Source organism: Diplotaxodon limnothrissa, linkage group LG17 (assembly GCF_057381915.1).
Source record: "Diplotaxodon limnothrissa isolate DT_005_m linkage group LG17, D_limnothrissa_male_GT1.1, whole genome shotgun sequence".
Taxonomy (NCBI): domain Eukaryota; kingdom Metazoa; phylum Chordata; class Actinopteri; order Cichliformes; family Cichlidae; genus Diplotaxodon; species Diplotaxodon limnothrissa.
In genome coordinates, this window is record NC_140612.1 from 32,135,238 (window position 1) to 32,152,081 (window position 16,844).

Consider the following 16,844-nt stretch of genomic DNA (forward strand, 5'->3'; position numbering starts at 1 on the left):
ATGGCACTGAGAATGAGATTAAATAAATGTGCTTACTTTACATCTATAAAATAGCAACATCCTGCAGCACATGCTGTCTCCGTGTAGTCATAAACCGATAGAGTGGAAATGTATTCTTGAAGTATTCAGTTCACTTTAATCCTAATAGCTTTACTGGCATGACTACATGAGTACTACCAGAGCGCTGTATGAAGGCATGGATGCAGACTGACTGAAAAAGAAAATCTGAACGCATGTATTTGGGTCACTGTGTGAGGAGGAGTAGATGTGTGTATCCCAAATGAAGACACAGTTGTCATACAGGGAGTGCAGAATTATTAGGCAAGTTCTATTTTTGAGGAATAATTTTATTATTGAACAACAACCATGTTCTCAATGAACCCAAAAAACTCATTAATATCAAAGCTGAATGTTTTTGGAAGTAGTTTTTAGTTTTAGCTATTTTAGGGGGATATCTGTGTGTGCAGGTGACTATTACTGTGCATAATTATTAGGCAACTTAACAAAAAACAAATATATACCCATTTCAATTATTTATTTTTACCAGTGAAACCAATATAACATCTCCGCATTCACAAATATACATTTCTGACATTCAAAAACAAAAACAAATCAGCGACCAATATAGCACCTTTCTTTGCAAGGACACTCAAAAGCCTGCCATCCATGGATTCTGTCAGTGTTTTGATCTGTTCACCATCAACATTGCGTGCAGCAGCAACCACAGCCTCCCAGACACTGTTCAGAGAGGTGTACTGTTTTCCCTCCTTGTAAATCTCACATTTGATGATGGACCACAGGTTCTCAATGGGGTTCAGATCAGGTGAACAAGGAGGCCATGTCATTAGTTTTTCTTCTTTTATACCCTTTCTTGCCAGCCACGCTGTGGAGTACTTGGACGCGTGTGATGGAGCATTGTCCTGCATGAAAATCATGTTTTTCTTGAAGGATGCAGACTTCTTCCTGTACCACTGCTTGAAGAAGGTGTCTTCCAGAAACTGGCAGTAGGACTGGGAGTTGAGCTTGACTCCATCCTCAACCCGAAAAGGCCCCACAAGCTCATCTTTGATGATACCAGCCCAAACCAGTACTCCACCTCCACCTTGCTGGCGTCTGAGTCGGCCTGGAGCTCTCTGCCCTTTACCAATCCAGCCACGGGCCCATCCATCTGGCCCATCAAGACTCACTCTCATTTCATCAGTCCATAAAACCTTAGAAAAACCAGTCTTTGAGATATTTCTTGGCCCAGTCTTGACGTTTCAGCTTGTGTGTCTTGTTCAGTGGTGGTCGTCTTTCAGCCTTTCTTACCTTGGCCATGTCTCTGAGTATTGCACACCTTGTGCTTTTGGGCACTCCAGTGATGTTGCAGCTCTGAAATATGGCCAAACTGGTGGCAAGTGGCATCTTGGCAGCTGCACGCTTGACTTTTCTCAGTTCATGGGCAGTTATTTTGCGCCTTGGTTTTTCCACACGCTTCCTGCGACCCTGTTGACTATTTTGAATGAAACGCTTGATTGTTCGATGATCATGCTTCAGAAGCTTTGCAATTTTGAGACTGCTGCATCCCTCTGCAAGATATCTCACTATTTTTGACTTTTCTGAGCCTGTCAAGTCCTTCTTTTGACCCATTTTGCCAAAGGAAAGGACGTTGCCTAATAATTATGCACACCTGATATAGGGTGTTGATGTCATTAGACCACACCCCTTCTCATTACAGAGATGCACATCACCTAATATGCTTAATTGGTAGTAGGCTTTCGAGCCTATACAGCTTGGAGTAAGACAACATGCATGAAGAGGATGAAGTGGACAAAATACTCATTTGCCTAATAATTCTGCACTCCCTGTAGAGACCTCGGAGTGAAATGTCACTGGCGAAAGTCAAAATAAAGAAGTTTTCATCTACAACTTTGTGCAGTTTTGGTTTTGTTGGGCTCGAAGAGTCCGTTTATTCCGCTGTCAGACTTTAACCCGCTCACATAAAACACTGCAGAATGTCAGTCACATGTGACTGCCACATAGATCACTTAAAAACAAAATGTGTGTATGCGTGTGCGTGTTGGGGAAGTTTATTGCAGGTCTATTATTATGCAGAGACGAGAGACACCCCACTCTCTGTTAGTGCGCTCCACTTTGACACCGACAGAAACTCCATGTTTAGTGAACGGGGAAATACACATCCCCGTTCACTAAACCTCTCTCAGTGAATTGTTTAAAAAGAGAAATTCAATATTTTTGATCCTCATAGGTTTTTACGCACCCGGGATACACCTTAAGTTGTTAATTAGATATTTTTTGTCTTATTTTACACAATTAACGTATATATAGGCAGCAAAGGATTTTCACCATCATTTTGTGTGTTAAATTATGCTACTATAAAGTTTCGTTACGTAGGGGAGACCGGGGATAGTTGTAACATTTTTGACATTTCTGTCTGTAAATTGGAGCTCTTTTAAGGTAGTGGATTCAAAATGTAATGCAAAGTATTTACATGTCTCGGCTATTAAATAGTGCAGCTATTTTCTCTGCAGCACAATTACCCATTGCATGGTATGGCCTCAAACACGAAGAGTGAAATGTTACAATTAACCCCATAGTCTGGGTTAGTTGTAACATATCCTGGGGTAAAATGTAACACAATGAAATAAGGGTACTAACAAAACATTAACATGTAATCTTTGTTTATTCAACACATGAATGCACTTACATCCATTTATGTAGCTCTGTGTGTGTGTGACAGAATGCAGAAATCTAGCTTTTGAACATATTCCAACCCCCCAAAAAAGACAAATTATGGAATTTTCTGCAACTGAATATTTAATTAATTTTGGTTGGTCTTCCTTGAGTTTGGCCTCATTGGCTCAGTGGGCATTATAACCTACAACTCTTGCACCAATTTTGAACATAACAATGAAGCTGAAAAAATGTAGTTGTTCACCAGCATCGCAATTCCATTACTTTTTATCATGGCTTACCTAGGTGTGGTTTGCAAAGTGCTTCAGAAAGATGAGGAAATCTGTTTCTTGCATCCATCCTGACTTATTTCCACTACCAGTACTTCCTACTGGTCCATCTCTGACACAGAGGTCTGCATAATGTATGTGTGGGAACACAAACAGTGGAGGAATTGTGTTGCCAATGGCATTAACCACATATACAAAAGCGACCAGTGAACCTCTCTCTGCTGATGTCGTTGCCCCAACTTGTTTAATATAAGTTAAAGTAATAGTGTGGTAAGTTGTAACATCTGCATTATTGTTACAACTAACCCAGACTGTTGCTGTTACAACTGACCCAGACTCCTATAGCCATGAACTAGCTAACATTACAGCCAACGGCTAAAACATTAGCACTAAAGACCTACACAGAATATATCCCCATAGACATACAAATAACATAATTTAAGTTTGATGAGTTTAACTGCAAAGCAGATAATGCTATTAAACATTGAAATAAAGTAGAAAAACTTACTTTTTGGCATACAAATTACTTTTTTTCGTGTTAAATTGTCTGTGTTTGACAAAATGTGCTGATTTTTCACATGTGATAGCAGAACTGAATTGGGCATGCACAGGATGAGTCACATCATTTGAAACTTAGCCCTGATTGGAGAAATTGGAAGTGTTACAACTGACCCACGTTACAACTATCCCCGGTCTCCCCTATAGCCACTATAACCTATGGGCAGTGTGTCGTAATATTCTCGTATCCCGTCGTTGTTTCTGAACTTGGTGAACCTTATGGTGGTTTTAAAAGTGGTCAATGCTCTAACGAAGCCCAGTATATACCTGCTTGATTAATGTTCTGAGTAGTTTCTCTGGACTTCAGGAACTCCAGTCTTTTCCTTTTTCTTCCCTCCGGTTGTGGACGCGCTCTTTTGAGAGGCATTGAACCACATTAAACAGCCTATTCCTCCGCAGGTTCACCGCCCACCGACCCATCGTAGTTTGCTTTTGACCGGGTTATGAATTGAGGAGAACTCGCTTCAACACGCCTTCTCTTTACTTCTAGACTTTTCATTACTCCTGAACGCGCTCGCGTGTGTGTGTCCAGCTACAAATGTGAAATGTTTGTGTGTAAGACGTGGTAGCATCGCCTTTTATATTTGCTGACCAAAAGAGAGAGGATTAGGCGATTTTGAAGCACTCACCTTTTATTCAAACAAATTATTCACTTCAGCTAGTCAAAGGAATCTGACCCACGTGAACTTTTTTTGTAGGGTTGATTGAGGTTTTTCCAAAACGTTCGACCCCCATCACGTCTTTCAACTTTGTTCGCTTATTGCGTTTAAACGCCCCAGAGTAATCCCTCTACTAAAATATATTTTATATATACAGTTTAAACACTGAAACACTGTCCTGATTACATTTCACCCAGACATAAACGTAAATAAATAAACACTTTTCATTTTTAATTTAACTTAGTAAAATGTCCCAACTTGATGGACCGTTTATTAAACGCTGATCAGAGAGGGGGAAAGGGATTAGAAAAGGTATTAGCTGTGTTATTCCGGAGGTGATGCTTAAAATGGTCACCAGAGATAATCTCTGTCTATCTAACAAGTTTTTGCTCATGTCAAATCCCAGTGAACAACAACCTCATAGTCCTCACAGGTGTTAGAAGTGGTTTGGCGTTGAAAGTTCACAGTGTTAAATAGTCATCTGATTTTCTTGCACACAATCACCGGTGCATAATGTATAGAGGACTGAGGAGGGGAGGGCAGAAGAGGGTTCTGAGGTGAAGTGGGGGTGAGAGAAGGAGGAGGAGTGTATACGAGAGAGTGTGTGTGTGCGTGAGAAAGAGATAGTGGTGGTAGTAGTAGAGTGGCCGTAAGGGGACAGGAAGGGCAAGGAACAGTCGCTTTGCTGCTCAATTAGTTTTTTAATATCCTTGTTAATCTTTTCTTGAGGCAAAAACGGGATCGCACTTTTTACTTTTGTACTTTTGTTTTATTTATTTTATCATAAGGCCCTGGATTTCTCCAGGGAGAATTCATATCGCTCTGTGCGTAAAATCCAAACTCATACCAAAGTATTTTACGCACGACTTAGACCTGGGATTTCAGCGAATAAACTGGATTATTTGACCTTTAGGAAAACGTTAATGTGATTTCAGATTACCCAACGACAGTAAGGTCACCTGAAAATTACAATCTCCGTCTTTTTATTGGATTTTTAAAAATTGCTTTTTGTAAATATAGTTGATCAAACTAGAGACGAGAGGATACAGCAGGCAGAAACAAGTGGTCGGTAGGAGCAGATTTCGTCGTACTCAAACCCGCCGCTTTGCCTCCCGTCAGGCCTCTAAAAAGACTGAGCAGGACGACTCCTCATTCACTGCTCATGTCTCCTCAGCAGAGCACTTTCCCGGCGTTGAAGCGGCGGACCATGGACAACAGGCCTGTCCGGACAAAACGAACCGGTGCCGTCCGACATCTGCTGTTGGCTGCCGCCTTCCTTGTCTGCAGCTCGCAACTGCTGATGGTGGACGCGAACTCGTGGTGGTAAGTAAATGATTGCGCACTGGTTTGCACTGGTTTCTGAAAGTTATGGTTAGTAGAGTAACGGCGACTAAAACGTGGGTGAGTGACCCTCCCCAAATTTTGTGCCGTCAAGAGAGCAAATAAGAAAAACATCAGATTCGCACAATAGACCAATTTTTGTTGATTTCTGTCATGCTGAAGCATAATGAATGGAATTTCTTTGAGCCATGGCTTCACTTTGTGCTGCTTCTTGCATCTGTGCTTGTGTGTGTGTTTTGGGGGTTAGTTTTGCGTGGTGCGCTAGTGGTGGGACACTAACAGTGAATGGAACAAATGTGAAGGCTCTGTCACAATATTTACTCTGGCTGAGCCCCAAATGGCATTGCATGGCGGGCTGCTGCTGTGCCTACAGGATCGCAAATTAGCCACACTTGTTCTTGACTTACAAAAACTTACTGCGGTGGCCCAGTTCAGGGTGGCTCTGTGGAATGATACTCCTAGAGGTCAGAATGAAATTACAGGACCAGATGTCCATCTTAGAAGTCTAGCCGTTAAAACAGCCTGAGATACTCAGTAGTTTGCACTCATGTTCAAGACTAAAAGGGAAACTTTCATAGCCCAGGTGATCTGAATAGATTATTACATGATTTTTCTGTGTTAGGCAGTCAGATTTGAAAGGAAAGGAAGTGGCTGCAGAGATGTTCACCAGAAGACTCTTATCTATATTTTATTGGCCACTTGTACCAATAAACCCAGCATGTGTCTGAATTTTTGCCCTCTGCTGTGCTGACCTCTACTCACAAAGGAGTCACAGATTCCATAAACTCAGTTTGAGGCATTTCTGTTTAAATTTCAACATCTACGGTTTTTTAGTTGAAATGACCTCTGTCTCTCAGGTCACTCGGTCTGACCCCGATGCAGCGGCCAGAGATGTACATTATTGGAGCTCAGCCTCTCTGCAGTCAGCTGTCTGGTCTCTCCCAGGTAAGTTAGTATCTGTGTGCTTTGGAAACGATTCTCCTCTAAGTCAACAAGGCTTTTATTTTGTTAGAATAAAAGCATATCTCAGTTTTGCACCTCTGATTCTTCTGCATGATTTTTTTTTTTAAGAATAAGCCTTGATCTTCTTGTCACTTCCTTTTCTGTACCCTTTTGCAACCTAACTGGGGAGCTGGTCGAATAAAAGCGCAATTTCCCTGCAGGTACCACTGAAATATAAAACTGTTAACCAGCTAATGTCTGCTAATCTTATCTCTGCTGCTGCAGGGTCAGAGGAAGCTGTGCCAGCTGTACCAAGACCACATGACCTATATTGGAGATGGAGCCAAGACAGGCATCAAGGAATGTCAGTACCAGTTCAGACAGAGGAGATGGAACTGCAGCACAGTGGACAACACTTCAGTGTTTGGGCGGGTCATGCAGATTGGTGAGTTTACTGTAACTGAGGAGGAAAAAAATGTGATTAAAAGGGCATGACACAGCCTTTAAAAGCTCTCAGACAATATGAGACTAACAGCAAATTACAATCTTGTGTTTTCAGTTCTTTTTCTGGGATTTTATCTTTTCAAAATCTTATCACCAACTATTCTATAAATGCTTACATGTGCTTGTTTTGTATGTCAGCTCTGTTTCTGTTGCTTCTTAAACACAAGATATTTCAAACTGAGCTCCTACCATCCTAGAAAATTCAGATTACATGTGTGTGGGTTTTATGGCCCTCAGTCAAAGCAGACAGATAAAGAAATGTCAGCGGCACCACAGCTAATGTGTGATGGCCTGTTTCAAAACACCATATAAGCAACAGATAACAGAGGCTCAGCATCCAGCCAAAGGCTCGTTTTCAACTACAGCTCTTACTTCATTGTGGCAGCATATGTCTCCTCTCTCTTATAGTTTTATTCTGGTGATTTTTTTTTTTTAAGATTATCAGTTTTAAAAAGAAGATTTATTCCACTTTTTGGTCACATTATATAAAATAGGTAGCTACAGGTTTTGATTACATTTTTTTAGCCTGTAATTGTATCCAATAAAATATGGCATATATAGATATGAGTTATGTGGTAAAAAGACGGGTAACTTGAGGTGAAATAGCACAGTAGAAGTGGAAAGATTGTTGTTTGTTAGTGCAGTGGCATTAAGATTAGCATAAAAGACATATCACATAAATAGTGTTAAGCCAGATGCTACATATAACATATAAATACACATAAAACACACACATATATATAAGGACAGTGTAAAATTATTTTTAGAGATATTAAGATGTCAAATTTTTTCTCATTATAAAAAGTGGTGTCATTAGAATATAATATGTGTGTAAAATAAATGTCCTTCAAAATGTTCCTATTTCCGCATTTTAGGCATGATAATGCCAAGCGCATGCTGTTCTATTTAAAGAAATCGACCATTAACAATCCCAAGAAATTATAAAATAAAGAGAAACAGAACTCAAATTCAGACTGAAAAACCTCATTAAAAATCCAACATATGACAACATCTGAAATATTCACTTCGACCCAACTATTACCGTGAAAAAAGCCGGTATACTTTACGCAGGCGCACTAAAACGAAAAATGTAGTCCTTCGATCAAAAAGACGGGGAAAAGAAGCAGTCACAAAGGAAGACTTCAGTAGGCATAAAACAGGAAAGGCATGTACGCTTTATGCATATCTCCAGTATTTTAATAAACAGATACCCGGAGCGCAGATTTTCGGATCGATAACTTTCGCGTCTAATTCCCAGCAGGCGATGTGGGAATCGCCTCATCAACAAGTATGTGCCAAATCCGCTGCGGGCTCTCTCACTCTGCTTCCATGCCTGTCTTTCTGTTGACAGTCTAGCTCCAGGTTTATATGGAGGTGTTAGTCGGTCCATTGTCCTGCGGCTCTTCTTTTGAAATGCACTGATGAGCTGACACCGAGCCGGCAGATCCGGACCTGCTATTTGAAGTCTAGGCTCCGCAGTCTCATAAAACCACACGCTCTCTATCTCCCTGTCTTGTCTGGCTTTCTTTATCCTGCTGCATAACATGAACGGATATTTGCATGCATACCTTCCTGTCTTGACTGGCTGCTGTTGTTTCGGGGCCACAGAAATTGTCTAATATAGAGACCATTGTGCGCTATTTAAATAAGGGGGAAAAAGGAAAGTGAAAGTTTTGCGTTCTGTATATTAGAGTAGGGCATAAATACTAATAAATGGTTTGTATGTGTATAAGAATAATGTGAAGTAGGGTAATATTAAAAAAAAAAAAAAGCTGCAATATTGTAGCTGTAGAGACCATGACAGTAAGGTGATGGTGAGAAAGACAAAAAGCACATTTTGTTTAAATCTTTATTTAAATTGAACTTGAAGGTAAGCGCTGTGTAAGGTTACTCTTTAAATAAGCACTGTTGTAGCAGCTTTATGCTGGAAGCAAGGACAGAGGGTGTAGAGATCACTCAGTAAGGTCGTGCATATGGTATATTTTAAATACAGATATTTTGCCCTTTTCAAACACTCATATTGAAGCTAATCATCTCAGTGAATGCTGCCTCTACCAGGAAAAGCACTTCAAAGCTCCTTGTTATTCTCATGTAAATCATGGTGTTTCAGAGCACTTAGTCTCCACCTGTCAGGCCGTTGTCCTTGTCCTTGTCACTTCTTTGTGCGCTGAAGTGTGTATTAATGCAGAGAATAGGACAAGCAGGCTGTCTTGTGTATTCCACGTTGGTGTTAGTGAATGGAAATCATTAATATGGACCAGTCTGTGAAATGTATTGCACCCAGGCCACTTCAAAGAGCGACCAAGACTGTAAAAATACAGTTGTTTATTAGAAGCTAGTCGCATTTAAGCAAACTCCTTCAAAGTGCATTACTCTGGCTGGAAATTATGTAAATTGTTGTGAGATGACCATCTACAGTAAATGCACAGTGTGACAAACATTCCCAGAAGTTTCTTCCATGGATTTTTGCCCAGCTCCTTTCTTCTTATTCCTACATGTTATCTCCTTTAAGGGTCAGTTCACCCAAATTACACAAACAGATTATCTCTGGAGCCATCGAGTCATGCAGACAGTTCGGTTTTATTTGCTTTTAGGATATCCATCACTCAGATTTCTGCTTTTAGCCCCATACAATGGTGAGGATACAGCAGTACAATTCTTCTGAAAGTTCTTTATTTGTTTATTTTTTCAACTAATCTCTCTTCTTTAAAGTAAAAAACTGTGGGAAGGAATGTTTCAGATGTATTTCCTTTTGGCTCTGAGCTCCACGAGTTCAGTTTTTATCGCATGAGTGCTGCAATGATGATTTGTAATCTGGTAGAAGTAACTCTTTAACGTTATGGTTGAGTAGCCAGGACTTGGACAGATATACCCAGAGGCCAACCACATGAGGAAAACTGATATGCTGGAGAAACCGATATGTTTACATCATCAAATGCTGCACGTGCATGATCTGGCATTTAAAGTTGTGGAGTTAACCAGGTATGAGGTCAGGGCCTCAAATCACTTCTATTGTCTATTGTTAGTTCAAGTGGGGTGTGGGGCTGTTAGCTGTGTGTTTGTGTGTGTGTGCGTATGTGTGTGTGTGTGTGCGTGAGAGAGAGAGAGAGAGAGAGAGAAGGGGTTATTTAGCTGTGCAGCTACCTGTGTTTCCTGTCAGTGATGTGACAGCAAAACTGCAGCTTTACTGTGTGTCAGAATTCACGTGCTTAACTCCTGTTTTCCTTCCTCCATCAGGCTCCAGGGAAACAGCCTTCACCTACGCCATCAGCGCAGCCGGTGTGGTCAATGCCGTCAGCCGTGCGTGCCGCGAGGGCGAGCTCTCCACCTGCGGCTGCAGCCGCGCCGCTCGCCCCAGAGACCTGCCGCGTGACTGGCTGTGGGGTGGCTGCGGTGATAATGTGCATTACGGCTACAGGTTTGCTCGGGAGTTTGTCGACGCCAGGGAGAGGGAGAAGAATTACCCCCGAGGGTCACCCGAGCATGCCCGGATGCTGATGAACTTGCATAATAATGAAGCAGGGAGACAGGTATGGGACAACGAAAAAAAGCTTTATCTCTCAACAAAACCATCGCTGTGTTAACTTTCCCAAGGTTACTGTTGTCTTCTTCATATGTTTCCCTGTCAGGAATGTGTGTAAGCTGAGTGGGCCTCTGATTGCCTGACCGGGCAGTATTTATATGCCTGTGTATGTGGGTTATTTATTGGGAGGGTCCAAATGGTATACTGGTAACGCCCTTGGAGTCTGGCGGGGCTGACAGGTCAGAGCACATTCCTCCGGTGTAACACACAGGCACATACACAGACATACAAAAATCCAACACTGAGAGGGGCTTTAAAGGAAATTTTACAAGACATTAAAAACAAGAGAGACAGACTCAAAGCTGGGGTGGTATGATGGTCATTAAGCTTCCTTTCCACTCCAGTTACTGAACAATGGCAATGATGGTGATTCAACAAATGGTCTAGTAACTGAAGTTGTCTGGAAGGTTCTCAGGTAGGGAGAGAAAGAAACCTCTTGCCTTTCTCTCTCTCTCTCTCACACACACACACACACACACACACACACACACACCCCTACACCTTTCTCGTAAACTCTCCATTTGCCCATTCTGGTGTTCCCTGGAACAGGAGAACACGTTTATCTTCACTTAGAGAAGCTTTGTTTAAGCTGTTTACAAGACAGAGACGCTGCCTGTGCGTGTGTGTGTGTGTGCTCACCTCAGCTTCATTTGATTTGTGTATGAGACGGTGAGCCTAGTTTTGTGCATGTGTGCGTCAGAGGTCAAAGGTGAGGGTCTGGAGAGGTTGTGTTTCTGCTGAGAGTCCCTTTGGGGCTCTACGAGAGTATATGAGGGAAAGATCTACTGCTGCAGCAACCTTTCACACGCACAGTTCAGTGACATACGCATGCTTTTTTGAATGACTTTTCCTCCTGTCTCCCGTTTGATCCTTTGCTTTCATTGTTGTCTGTCCATCGAAACGGAAGAGAGGCAAAGGGAGAGATGAAAAGGAGGAGAGCCACAGACAGGAAGACAGTTTCTCTCCTTCTCTCTATCCCCCCGGCCCCACCCTGCTTTCTGTCTTTCTATCGTGGACACGCTGGTTTGTCCTAAGCAGGATTTGTCTTGCTTGGTTGAACAAGGCAAACCACAGGGCTTTTGTGGAGGTGACAGCGGTGTCCGTGTGTGTGTGTGTGTGTCCATGTGTGTGTGTGTCCCCGTGTGTGTGTGTGTGTGTGTGTGTGTGTGTGTGTGTGTGTGTGTGTGTTTGCAGCCTCATTTGATTTGTGTGAGCGGTGGACAACGTGGTCGTCCGTGTGCACAAACGTCTGGAGACAGAGACACAGGGTGAGGGATGGACCTCCGTCACACTTCTGCGACTCTCAAAGACTTTCGCACACTTACACACACACAGACACACACACACAAATACACACGCAGAGAGCTACTAACTTCCACTGTCTCCACATAAATCAAATGAGGCAGCGCTCGTTACACAGACCCAAAAAACAGCCAGACATACATTCCCGGCCTTTTTTGAGATGCCTCTGCTCTGAACACACAAGATCATTTTCAATCACTATGTCAGCCCCCGGGTCCTTTTGTTAAAGGGGGGGGGGGGGGGGATACACACACACACCACACACACACACACACACACACACACACACAGACACAGCTCCTAAACCCCTAACCCTGTCTGAGTAAAAACCTATTGTGCCTGACACAGAGACTGTGTCTCCACCACGGATCACTGAGCGTGTGTGTGTGTGTGTGTGTGTGTGTGTGTGTGTGTGTGTGTGTGTGTGTGTGTGTGTGTGTGTGTGTGTGTGTGTGTGTGTTCATCAGGTCCAGTGTCACTGTGCCTAGCAGGCATGACCTACCAAATAGCTCAGTGTGATGCTGGACACACACATGCATGGTTTGGTTTGAGCAACATGAGGCTATTGGCAGGTAGTAGTATGTAATGAAAAGCTCTATACATCAAACAATGATGTTCAGAGTAATGAAGGAAATGAAACAAAGTCACAAAATTAAGCACTGGCTGTGAAGAAATGTTAATTGGGAAGATTAGCACAGAAAAACATAGTAATGGCCTCCCCATCCTTGTTACGTGAAATGTTACTGTCGCTGTAAACATGTCATAAACCACACAGTCGGGAGTCTCAGTGAAAACAAAGGCTCGTAAAATTGGCAAGGAGTCATAAAACATGAGAATTTCCTCCTTTAAACTTATATCTGAAAGTTTTTCTTAATTCTCAGAGTCCCATTCTTCTGAAGCTACAACACATTTCTGAAAGGTTGTATTATATGGCCTTTCTATTTCTTCTGTTCTTTCAGTTTAAGTTAAACTTAAGAACGTATCAAAGAGAGAATCACCAAAAATCATTTTACCCTTCCACAAAATGACACTGTCCCCTGTTCCCCGACTGACGGGGGGTCACTGAGGTCGGTTCATGGGATTGGAGGGTGCCGAGTGCTATGCCTGCTGGGCAGTAAAGTAGAGGAGAGGGAACAGGGGTGGAAGGTGGGGGTCGCTGGGGAGGCTGTTTGGGACGCCGGGGTTAACAGAGGTGAGAAGGTAATTGAGATCAGGCAGTGTGAGGAGACAGAGTGATGGGTTTCGTTTGTCTGAGGGTGAATCGGGGGAAATCGGGAGTCAGAAGAACTCGATTCGGCAAGAATTGCGTGGAGATGCGCTGGAGTTTGTTTAAGTGGTTGTAGGTGCTTGCACAATACCAAGAACAATTTGTACTTGTTTGTGTGTCTATGCTTGGGGTGTGGGTGTGGGTTGTTTGGTTTGTTTATATTGCAGTTTAATTGACCTGGTAAAGCTGCAGGGGTGAAGGGCTCCCCCTAAAGCCCACTGCTGTGAGGACAATAAATCTTAGATTTCCTGTTCCTGTTTTTCTAACAAGGCCAAACGCTGTAAAGTAGGAGCTGTTTTATCTTAAGGAGGAAAAAAAAGCTTGTTCATGTGTTTAAATCAATAATTGTCATGTTCCAATTATTTTCAAGGGATAGTTTTTTATATGGGAACTATGTGGGAAAGACTACTTACAATAGAGGAACATTTCCTCCAGTTAGCGGGCCTTTTATTCCAAGTCAGCTGTTTGTTTTACTTTGGTGGGGTCATGTTGACAGCAGCGTCGAAGAACAGCACATATGGAGAAAAAAATCATTTTCTTTGCTTTCCATTTTCCCTCCTGTTTATCTGTTTCACTCTGCGTTCATTGTATAGCCCACCTAACAGAGGTTTCTTAAATAAACAGATAATTTTGCCTCCACAAAGCCAGTTTTGGAGAAAATGTTGCAGTGTGTGTGTGTGTGTGCAGCAACGTTTGTGCAGCAACGTTTGCACAACTCATCTCTTCTTTATGTTTTGGGGTCTTTTAATTGGCCGTTCCAACAGTGTAGCAGCTCCATGATGCTTTTTTATGTTCCCCTCTCACTATGTGCTCGCTGTAATGATGAGAGCTGAGCAGTTACAGATTTTTACCACTAGATGGCAGCAGCTTAGCAGCAAATCGATTGTAAATCTGCACCACAGAGCTGGAGCTAAAGCTGCTGACCTGGAGGTGAGACTGAAGCATCACAATGACAGGTATTAGGAGGAAAGAGAAACATGGGTTATTTTGCTTCAGCTTGTGCATAGTAATCCCTCCCACTGCACTTATCTTAGTGTATTTTACTGTATATAGTAACCTTTAGTAGTATAGTATGTAGACTATTTTTCTTTTTACTAATATCTCTTTATTCACTTTTTCTTCCTGTGCTTTGTGAATTTCCCCCATGTGGTAGTGTAGTAGTAGTGAAAATTTATTGTGTAAAAACTAATGTGGAGTTTTGGGGGTTTTTGATCTCTGTATACATTTTGATTATTTAACATTTATATCTTTTTTCTATTACTCCAACAGGCGGTTTACAACCTGGCTAATGTGGCCTGTAAGTGTCATGGAGTTTCGGGTTCCTGCAGTTTGAAGACCTGTTGGCTCCAGCTGGCCGACTTCAGACATGTTGGAGAGTTCCTGAAAGAGAAATACGACAGCGCAGCAGCCATGCGGGTTGGACGCAAGGTACTAAATCCATTCATGTCTCTGTCTCCTCCCTCAGGAGCCATTTGAAGTATTGCCTCTGCTAATTCTGTCCTTGATCCACCAGGGAAAGCTGGAGCTTCTAGACAAGCGCTTCAACCCACCCACCACTCAGGACATGGTCTACATCGACCCCAGCCCGGATTATTGCCTCCGCAATGAGACCACAGGATCGCTGGGCACCCAGGGCCGACTGTGCAACAAAACCTCGGAGGGCATGGACGGCTGCGAGCTGATGTGCTGCGGCAGAGGTTACGACCAGTTTAAGACCTACAAGCACGAGCGCTGCCACTGCAAGTTCCACTGGTGCTGCTACGTCAAGTGCAAACGCTGCACGACGCTCGTGGATCAGTTTGTGTGTAAATAGCGCACTTCAGGATTTGGAGGAGGCGGCGGTGACGACTAAGGGCGCCGGAGGTGACGGGACGGTGATGTTTCGAGAGTTTTGTTCAGGATTAGACGCACAAAAATCAGATTTCTGACAAATGTCCTCATCTCCCACCATTTCACATCAAGCCAAGCAAAAAGCAATAAATAAATAAATAAAAACTGCATAGCACCTGTGCAGCATATTTTTTGGAAGTAGATAACACATCAATGGATGGAAAGGTAGGGCAAAAGACACCTCGGATTTTTATTTCCCCCCACCCTCTGTCATCGCTTTCTGCTGTCGTCCTGATCACAATCATAAAGGAAACAAGCAAAGCTGATGGACAATGAATGATACTGAGGATGATCTGTGAGAGGAGATGTGACTGGTGTGAGATAAAAAAAATAAATATATAATTAAATAATAAATAAATACACAACTCTTGATTGCTATTTAAAGAGACTCAAATAAACCCAGGACACAGTTTGGACCCCACCCTTCAGAGAAATCTATTGATGCTTTGGGAAAAGTGATCACTTGTGTCACCATTGTTTGTTGTCTGACCTTTTAACCCTGCGAGAGAGATTCTGAGATTTAAGAGATGTGTTATCATGCACGGCAGAAATGCAGAAAAGTTCCGATTGGTGGTGTAAATAAGGTAGGAAATTAATCAAAAAGATGAATAAATGAAAAGTAGGAATACACAAATGCGCGCACAAGCTGCATCTGTTTCTGTTTCACAACACAGTGAGGTTCAGGGAAAAAAACTCTTCAAAAGACTAAATGCACCACCTGTTTTGTACAAGTAGCAGCAGAGGGTGTAGTTGCTGCTGTTCCTTGTATCATCAAAGCAGTAATCCTGCACCCGTGACCTGACAAGTGTGACTATGCAGGTTAATGAGGCTTGGTGGTTGAAGCCATCGTGACACCACGGCTGTTTAAACAAGCAGCTCACATCGGCCGTCCGGCTCCGTGACCTTCACGTGACAGCAAAGTGAGCGAAACCTCCATTAGTGAGATTAATGTGCTGTACCTGCCTTAATGAAGCCACACTGAGAGACACGTTCGCTGTGAGTGGACATCTTCATCTTGCGTTGTAGCGCAACTCGATAAGAGCAGCAAACAGCCCCCGTGGTGTCGACTTAGCAGTCCTGTCGTAGCGTGATTTTTAGCCTGTTTCTATTGGCTCGGTTGTGATACAGATGTTAGATGCAGTTGGCACGAAGAGGACAGAGTGAGCAGGCGAGGATGGAGCGCGCTGTGGAAACTCATGAACGTGCAAAAACAGAGAGGACTTAAGGTTTATTACTTTTAACAAAAAGAACAAATAGTAGATGAGAACAGAAAGTATATTTTATTATTGTTTTTGATTCTCCTGTTTTCTATGTTTTTATACATGAGCATTACTGTGTATTCTTTTGATAAACTACTCTTTGGAAAAATGAGGTTTTCTGTGTTTTAAGTCTGCTGCAGTTCTTCCAGGAAAGTTTTTATCCAGGCCCTGTCTTCCCCATCAACATAATAAGCACAGACACGTCTTTGTCATCGGGGTGGCTGTTTTCTCAGGTACAGGCAGAACTTTATTAGGGACAACAAGACATTTAATCTCGACTTAATCTGCACATTTACATTTAAATGAACCTTAAATTACTCTTTCTTGATCATATCAGTGTTACAGTAGCCTAAAGACATGAATGTTCTCACGTCCATTGTTTTTATGTGGATGTATTGGTTTTTTCCAATATAAAAATATAAAATATGATGTATATTCATAAATGACCTTAAGGATCTGATTTATTAGTAGCTTACACTTATTAATCATTCAGTTTTCTTAACTTTCTCACGCCTCCTTGAGACCTTTGATCCCATCAGATGGCCAAACAGCTTGTCCAGTCCTGGACTCTTCTTC

At 42.4% G+C, this 16,844-nt stretch overlaps 1 protein-coding gene across 1 annotated transcript; it reads left to right on the plus strand.

The window, feature by feature from the left end:
• Positions 1–5,342: 5,342 nt before the first annotated feature.
• Positions 5,343–14,932, plus strand: wnt5b (wingless-type MMTV integration site family, member 5b). The gene is made up of 6 exons (XM_085375921.1): positions 5,343–5,503; positions 6,379–6,466; positions 6,749–6,908; positions 10,205–10,497; positions 14,389–14,547; positions 14,633–14,932. The coding sequence occupies exons 1-6, from the start codon at positions 5,343–5,345 to the stop codon at positions 14,930–14,932; spliced, it is 1,161 nt and encodes a 386-aa protein (XP_085232047.1).
• Positions 14,933–16,844: the final 1,912 nt, after the last annotated feature.

Excerpts from the sequence above, each read along its gene's own strand:
- wnt5b (XM_085375921.1), top strand. The coding sequence starts at position 5,343 with ATGTCTCCTCAGCAGAGCACTTTCCCGGCGTTGAAGCGGCGGACCATG. Across the intron at positions 5,504-6,378 it reads GTGGACGCGAACTCGTGGTG|GTCACTCGGTCTGACCCCGA; the intron begins GTAAGTAAATGA and ends TCTGTCTCTCAG. Across the intron at positions 6,909-10,204 it reads TGGGCGGGTCATGCAGATTG|GCTCCAGGGAAACAGCCTTC; the intron begins GTGAGTTTACTG and ends TTCCTCCATCAG.